This window comes from Leptonotus elevatus, chromosome 6, assembly GCF_054856555.1.
Source record: "Leptonotus elevatus isolate MCC_2025b chromosome 6, RoL_Lele_1.0, whole genome shotgun sequence".
NCBI classification, from domain to species: Eukaryota; Metazoa; Chordata; class Actinopteri; order Syngnathiformes; family Syngnathidae; genus Leptonotus; species Leptonotus elevatus.
Genome location: NC_141244.1, coordinates 15,301,948 through 15,310,307, shown reverse-complemented (window position 1 = coordinate 15,310,307; position 8,360 = coordinate 15,301,948). Strand labels below are relative to the sequence as shown.

At 39.1% G+C, this 8,360-nt stretch overlaps 2 protein-coding genes across 5 annotated transcripts in view; one reads left to right on the top strand and one right to left on the bottom strand.

Moving 5' to 3' along the window:
- Nucleotides 1-1,369, top strand: part of kdf1a (keratinocyte differentiation factor 1a) — a 7,187-nt gene extending 5,818 nt beyond the window's left edge. For all 4 annotated transcript variants that reach the window (XM_086079422.1, XM_086079421.1, XM_086079419.1 and 1 more), the window contains exon 4: nt 356-1,369. In XM_086079422.1, the coding sequence (XP_085935548.1) occupies nt 356-447 (92 nt within the window). In that variant the 3' untranslated portion in view covers nt 448-1,369. The remainder of the gene's footprint in view (nt 1-355) is intronic.
- Nucleotides 1,370-4,014: 2,645 nt separating this feature from the next.
- nr0b2a (nuclear receptor subfamily 0, group B, member 2a) lies at nt 4,015-6,070 on the bottom strand. The gene is made up of 2 exons (XM_086079424.1): nt 5,484-6,070; nt 4,015-4,512 (listed from the first exon to the last, which is right to left on the bottom strand). The coding sequence occupies exons 1-2, from the start codon at nt 6,013-6,015 to the stop codon at nt 4,271-4,273; spliced, it is 774 nt and encodes a 257-aa protein (XP_085935550.1). The 5' UTR covers nt 6,016-6,070; the 3' UTR covers nt 4,015-4,270.
- Nucleotides 6,071-8,360: the final 2,290 nt, after the last annotated feature.

Sequence of the window (8,360 nt, the reverse complement as noted above, 5' to 3'; positions counted from 1 at the left end):
ATCTCAATCGTTAGCATTTGTGTGTCACATGTATGCTTTTGTTAGCGTAAAATAATTGTAATGTATTAAATGTGACCAAAAAAATTATTCAGGTGAAAAAAAAAAGACAATTAACAAAATCATAACACATTTTCCAACGTGGGATGTAGGCAGCGCCGCATTTTTTTTTTTCTGTCTTCAATTCTATGTTCAAGTGTTTTTAAGTGGCATACAAAACCTGCTGTTCATTTAAAGTTGCTAGTTGAACTAATTATCTTAGTGGTGTTTTATTTTCCCTCCACATACTTTTCGACAGAGGTGTGTCCATTTTCACGAGTGTTTCTGAGATGAGGTAATAGCTGCATGTCTGTTTCAGCGTACTCGTCCAGCAGCGCCATGGCCTTTTCGCCGCCGTACCTGCACGACACTGAAACCGACTCGTCAGGCGCTCCCCTCCTTGCGCTCTAGTTGCGTGGTCAAAATGCATGCCCGACTTCATGCTCCTGCTCTCATTAACTGAATGCTGTTACACACTGCTGGCTGGCTGGCTGGCTGTAAGTAAAGGGGTTTGAATGTCCATTGGAAGTTTACTTTGGAAGGTTGACATCTTCCCATGGGAATTATGGAGAATAAATGGGAATTAACTGGACATTTGAACAGAATATTTTTGTATGCTTTGCCTCTTTTTTTTTCTTTTTTCTTTTTTCTTTTTTCTTTTTTTCTTTTGTTTTTAACTTGTTAAAAAATACCGATGTGTATATACTGTATACATACACCCAAGTAGCAATGCAACATTTCCAGTCGATCCAGTAAGATTCCCATATTTCCTTGAGAGGTTTCAAACTTTAAAAATCGATGGAATTTTGCATCCCTAGTTGTAAGTCATTTTTTATTTTTTTTAAATGCTGCTAATGTTATATGCCATGATGAATTTAAAACCGTTGTTTTCGTGTATCATGTGAGAGGATTTTTTTTATGACTTGTATTATTATTTGTTTTTGTTTTTACTATGTATGTGTTACATTTGTCAATTCGCAGTGTCATGTTTGAAAACGATGACTGTCTACACTCCAGGCATGTTTGACGGTTACAGCCGAGGGATGGTAGAACATGAATGACCTGAAAGGCTTTTACGGGTGATTGTTCCACTTTTGTCAGGGCTCACTGACACAGGCCTTTTAAAAAAAGACACGATCATGTTTTGACTAAAGGATTTAGCCATATTTCCTTGTAAGTTGATTTTGTTACTTTCGGAGTTGTTAACCCACTTGTGCCATTTGAAGTTTTTTTTTTTTTTTTGTATTCAGCGGCGAATGCTGTTTTGGACCGAGTAAAAAAATCTCCATTCCTTTTATTGTTGTTTCATGTTCAATAAAGATGTATATTTGTATGTTGTTGTTTTTATTTTTTATTTTTATTTAAAGGCATTCTGATCAATATTGTATTATGGAGTATGAAATAAGTGCCAAAATCCACCTGTTTTTCTCAAACTCAGGGGGTGGCCATTTTGTTCACTTGTTGTCGACTTAAAATTACATCACAGTGGCTCAGGTAATGACCAATGTCACATGACCAAACTCAAAAACGGGTGAGCCGTTATTGGTTGTTACCAGAGCCCTGAGCAACTGTGATGTCATTTTCAGTCGACAGCAAGTGTCAAAATGGCTTCCCCCACATACGAGTTCTTTAATCTGGTCCGCCGAGCATTTACATTATCAAGAGTCCTGTGTTATTTAGTACTGTTTTCCCCTAAACTTGATTAATTGAAAGTATTTATTAATTTTTTACTAAACAAATTAATTAAATTAACAACATCTACGGATGACCCGTGGCCCATTTGTCCATAGAAGTCGTATTTAAACAAGGTGAGAGTTGTTTCCGGGGTTTTCCGCACTTCAGTCTGCACCACTTCTTTTTACCATTTGCGTTGTTTCATGTCATCTCTTTGAGGTGACCGTGATGCGCAAGGGAGGGTTTTTCTGCTCTTAGCAAATGCAGGAACCCGTTTAGCTGGTTCTAAAAAATAGGAAATCAAATCCTGGGGGTTGTCTTTGTTTTTGTTTTTTTACTGTGGCGTTGCAGTGCAGAATTGAGGCCTGATTTTATTTGTATTTATTTAGTGGGGGGGGGGGGGGTTGGGGAGACTTATGCTACACAATGCTTTTTTTTGTGCTGCCGTTGCCATCATAAAAGGTTAAGGCCTCAATTTGGGAATAAAGATGAATGACTCCTGCCTGCCTGAATCAAAACAGAAGTAATAAAAACATATATCAGTTTCTTGCAATAACAACAAAAAAGACTACATTGGAGTACAGAAGTGCATCCCCCCCCCCCCCCCCCCCTCTGCCGAATGTTGTCATGACTTGCTTTCGTGTATTTGTTGCAGGCGCCCTGTGTAACCCTTTTTCCTCTCTGCCCCCGCCAGCACATTCCTGTTTTACCTGTATGAGGTGTCAGATAAGAAGGGCTCTCTTTCACAACTACCATGCCACAGACTTGCTCCAACCGCAAAGCTGGGCTCTATACAAAATATGAAGTGGAACGCATTTATGTACTTGTCACTTGCACATCAGTAATAAGAAAACATGGCTCCTTTTAAGTACAGTATCAAGTGACGAAGGCCTCGATGTTGATCTTATCGATAAAGTCATGTCCACTTGTATCCACTAGAGAGAGACAAACACAGACGCAGCTTAAATGGAACACGTGTGCTATAGCTTTGTGAATGTGACGATAAAGTGTGAGCAGAAGTGTAAAAGTGGCCTTAATTCATTTAAGACTGAATCGGAAATAAAAATGGAATCTTTTTAGAATGATTTATCCTATCCTATCCGATCAATTACTCTGGTTGTCGCACCACCCCCATTTCAAGATAATTTTTTTTTGATTGACTTAGCTGATCACCCCCCCCCCCAAGCCCTAATAACCTATTATAATAATAACACATGATTAAATGTTATTTGAGTAAATTTATTTCAGAAGTGTGTATCAAATTGGTAGCCCTTCACACTAATCAGTAACCAAGAAGTACAGTAGCTTTCACTTTCAAAAAGGTTGCTGACTCCTGCTATAAAATATCATTTTCAATTTAGATTTAACTACTGAAATAAATTTACTTTGATATGAGTTTTTTTCTCTCCAGATTCACCTGTAATTGCTTGGATTTCATTTATGTGTATGTAATACTGCTTAAAAGTTTTAACATTCACCATTTTGTCACACTTAATCATTGTTGAATCAATAGTTTCTAATAGGGGTTTCAAAATTAGTGCATTAATTATGAGTTAAGTTCCTTTAAGGCCACAATTTTTTTAAACGCATGATTAATGACTGGCCCTTACGTGGAAAGTGGGGGGATTCCAGTTGCAACGCAGCAGACACGTCCATGTCAAAATTTAGCAGTAATAAATGTCATAATAATGCATATTTTTATTGAGACTGGGTTCAAGTTGTATTTTACAATTTTAAAAATGATACTTCATGTTAAAGATTACATAGCTCCTAATTAGAAAAGAAAAATGCACTGAGCTGTCACTAATGTCTTACAAATGCAATTATGCCATCTAGTGGCAGAAAAATGACCAACACAAATGTCACACTCGTTTTTTACAGTACAATACATCTTTTTAATTTTAACTAAATTTTATGAATTATTATGCAATTACTGTATCAATGACTAAAATATGCAACCATATTTCTATTGGTTTAGCATTTTTTCCACTTTTATGTTAATAAGGGTATGAAAATTTTGCAATTAATCATGACTTAACTATTGAAGTCATGCGATTAATTACGATTAAAAAATGTAATCGCCTGACACCCCTAGTTTCTAACTTTTTTGGTTCCTGATATTTATGAAATATTGTTTGCATACGTCTTTGTATTGAGAGGTGTATCCCAAAACAAATTGTGTTTTTTTTTTTCAGCAGTACAGGCAGGCTCCTTCTACATAGCAAAAAAAACCTCAACATAAGTTAATGAGTATTTACTGGGTGGTTATACAGCTCTTGAAAACAAACTTCAAAAGACAAACCGTTCATGTACAAAAATAGATTTATTTGAATTGTTCTGTAAATGCAAAAAATAGCTAAGTTAAAAAAAAACATGCAGTTACTTGAAGACATCTCACTCTCTTTGGAGGTGAAACCGTTCCTGATGTCTGCTTCCATTTAAGAAAAAGTCTTTAAAAAAAATGAGCAGTGTTCCTCATCACCAGTTGAATGCAGCGGCTCCACACATGCAGGCTAGGAATTGCTTACATTTGTTTCAGTCTGTTTGATGAAGCTGTCATCTACCTGCAGAAGAGCATTTCCACCAGAAGCTCCAACAGGTCAGCTTGGCCAATTATAGGCCGGAATAAGAGTTCGATGATTAGGCTGGGTGTGATGCTTTGCAGCATGGACGCCGTGAGCAGGATGCGGGCGAAACGCTCCTGCCGCCTGGAGTGGAGGAGTTGGACCACCTCGCTCAGGGCGTGCTGCGCTTCTTGTTGCAAGCCCTCGATGAACAGAGGAGCCTTTAGATCTGGAATGTCTGTTGGAGGCAAAGATAGTAAGTGTCTGGTTTTTAAATCAACCCCCCAAAAGTTCTTGACAATAATATATTCTATGCATCCTCACTAGTCTAAATTCTGATTAATGTTACGTTAGTGGAATATGAGTTAAGCAGCGAAATCCAGCAGTTTAAAAAAAAAATCAATATCAGAAGGCGGCCATTTTGCCTCTCACTGTCGACTGAAAATTACATCATAGTTGATCAAGTCTCAGGTGACAACCAATCACAGCTCAGCTTCAGAAAACAGGTGAGCCGTGATTGGTTGTTGCCTGAGCCCTGTGCAACTGTGATGTCATCTTCAGTCGACAGCAATTGGCAAAATGGACGCTCCCAGGAGATGGATAAAAACATCTGGGTTTTGCTGTATAACTTATATTATTAACTCATTTGCTCCCCAAAACATATAAATGTGTTCTATTTCAAATATTACAATGCTCCCAAAGACATATTTATACCTTTTTTTATGTTTTTTTAGAGCATAGAAGGCTTTGATGCAGCCTCAGAACTCAAGAGAATGCTTGAAGCAGAGTGGCAGCAGAGTATAAGAGATCCACATGGGCCATGTTGCAAAAAGCTCTTTCCCCCTACAGTTTTAAACAGATTTGTAAGTAATGATGAAACTTAGCTATATTCTAATGCTAATTGCTGCAATCTGGAAACAGATAGGAATATACTTTTTTCCCCTGATGAAACAAGAGACTCTAATCTTTCTTTCAGTAGGTTCCATGTTCTTATAGCGATTGAACAAAATATTCTGTTGGCCTTGCAAAATCAGTCAAAATCCAGTAAAAACAGCCGGGAGCGAAGGGGGTTGCTTCAGTGAAAATGGCTGGGAGTGAATGAGTTAATCAAAATGTCATGTTTGGACCAGTGAGGTCACATATAACATATTATTGTCAAAAAAAAAGTGGACTTCCCCTTTAAAGGTGTAATCTCTGGTTTGCACATACCTGGGTTAAATATCGTCGTCCCTTTAAGATACGCATACTCCTTTGGACTCAAATCTAAGCTCCAGAACTTTCTGAGACAGGATTTGAGTTTGCTGACGCCAGCCATGGTGGGCTGCTCCCTCTCCATCTCCATCTCAGTCCCCCCGTCGCGCCGTAGAAGAATCTTCTTCAGCATGCTGTCGGCCGGTACGTCGGCCACCTCAAAGTCCACGTGATCCTGCGCCAGGCCCAGGATGAAGAGCGGCACCCAACAGTTTTTGAGGAGTAAGAACTGGTCGTTGGGCGGCAGCTGCTTGAAGGCAGGTAAGTTCTTCATAAAATGGACGGTTTTGACCAGGACTGATGACGCTTCCTCGCAAATTTCCCACGGCCTTTTTAAGCACACCGTTCGCCGTAGCTCACAGTTGCATCGATGAGGCATTGAGTTATAGTTGTGCGGACTCGGCCTGCTCTTATCTAGTTGACTGAGAATATTGAAGAGGATCGGATTCAACAGTCTGTCGTTGCTGCACCGGCATCGGTCATCCATCATGGAGAGGCTCCTCTGGAGTGAGGCGCTCTCGCCGCCGCCTCCGCCGCGATTGTATTTATAAGGCCACCCAGGTGGACCTTGGCTTGTCAATACACACTCCGTGAAAAACAACCATGCGCTCTTGCCAGGTGACTGGTGGTATAACCCTGAGAAACTGATAAGCTTTTCTCAATGAAAAGGAGCTGGTGGAGTAACGTCTGGATATCAAGAGGGCTAGGCCTTATCTTGGGGTCCGTGTCATTAACCCAGGCCGTACCAAGCTACCAAGGACTCCGAAAGTAATCAGTCCCAGCTCTGATGGGTCCCGACACTCTGCCAGCTCATACTTGGCCGTATGGCTGAAGAGGCCAACGCAGCGCAGTGGGGCACTGACCCCGGGGGTGAAGTACCCGGGATGATGTCATTGGTACATTTTTGTAATAGTTGAAGCAACTACAAACCTACGTCCATTGCCAAAATGGTTTTATTTGAAATCGTGTGTCAATTTGTGAGCAGACAAAATCATTCTTATTTATTTCAGTATGCATACATTTCATGACATTTTTATATGGGGAGATTTTTTTAATGTAAAATGTGGTCTACTAAATTTGACCACTCACTATTGCTTCTCATTAGTTATAGACTGGGGTCTCAAAATTGTGGCCTGTGGGCCCTTTTGTGGCACCCTGACATGTCATGAATGCACAAAGAAAGTTCCAATGCTCAAGAAATCTGACGCCATTACTCAACTGTACATTCTGAGGAGTTTGCAAAGTACCGAGGAGAGTAGAGAGAGGACCGGGTCGCCAATTTTGACATCATTCTGAAGAACCGTTAATGAGAAGATTGGAGGAGTTGTACTTTCTTTTGAATACTTTTTTTTCTTTTTTTCGTGGAATACTTGATGCTGCCCAAAATGCACTCAGACTCCACGCCCAGTGGCCCCCACATGTTTAGCTTGAGATCACTGATCTACAACAATGTTGGCGATACAATGCTTTTCTGTATGCGTTTGTATTCCAGTAGCTTTTTCAAAGACACTTCTTGATGACATCATGTTTCCACACTAACGTTTAAAAACAAAATCTTTATGAATGGATTAGTTGTTATGAATTAAGTTGCATTGAGTGTTTTCTTGATTTTACTAGCCCCACATGGAATTAACTGGAATAAATTACCTGTTTTTTTTAAGAGCATAATGATGGTGTCTTACTGTATTAGTGCATTGTAAAGAAGTACATGTAATCATTTTAATGAACATTTATTGAAATGTCATAAATACCTCTTGACAGTAGTATCCTTATTGATTGGAACACAATCAATCTATGGAATTTTACTTTATGTTGTTTGATTTTGTTCCAGGATGTCATTTATTTAAGGTAAGCCCATATTGTTATCTCTGCTGTGCCTGGTACAGAGGCTTGACGCTGATAAGAAAATTACTTTATTATTGTCACAAATTAACAAATAGCTCAATTTCAATGACTCATTTTTATGTTTCCTTCTTCCTTAGCTGTCACCTTATCATGGAGAAGAGGTTTGTATGTCCCAATGATCCTAGGAGCTACGTCATGTTGCAGCAAACAGGTCCGAGGAGAGAGACCAGACAAAGAACGGCTCACAAACCTACTATGTATGATGGATACAATTATTGGAATGCCTGAACCCAGGTCACCAGGGCACTGCACTGCACTATAAAAAATATTTATCATTAAAAAAAACAAAAAATAAAAAAAAAACGATAATTTTCTGGCATTTTTTCCCCATTTTGTGGGGGGGGGGTGGGGGTGAAAGTTGAATTTTACATTTTATTCCAGTAAATAACACCCAAATATTTGTGAAATTACAATACATTTGTGAACATTTTTTTTTTTTTAACAATCAACATATGTATTTCTATTTTCTAATGGAGTTTTTTTGTTGTAAAGGAACATAAATATTTTGTGTTTTTACAGTTACAGGGATTTCATGTTATTTTACATTTGACATATGAAATCAGAGTTTATTTGTGTAAATTAAAATATATTTTTAAAATATAGAAAATTCAGTTATATTAGTTTTTTTGTTGTTGGTTTTTTTTAAAGTGTGGAGCCAGGCTTGGAGGTGAAGCTCGATGGCTGGACCTGCAGCTATTGGGTGCAACCAAGCACAGTCCGATAACTTGGTCCCCCTTTCCGTGGGCAAACACATGTGGGAGGGGCCAAGGCGGTTGGGTGGTTGACATTAGTGGAGTACCTAATGGCCCCCAGCTCTGTGCCTGTACATTAGGATCACCTTTTTTGAACTCGTAGGTAGATGATGTGGTTCTGCTGGCTTCATCAAGCCACAATCATCACCTCTCATGTGAACGGTTTCCGGTGTAAAAC

Coding starts and splice junctions, on each gene's coding strand:
- nr0b2a (XM_086079424.1), bottom strand. CDS start 6,015: ATGATGGATGACCGATGCCGGTGCAGCAACGACAGACTGTTGAATCCG. Junction 4,513..5,483: donor GACGACGATATTTAACCCAG/GTATGTGCAAAC, acceptor TGCCTCCAACAG/ACATTCCAGATCTAAAGGCT.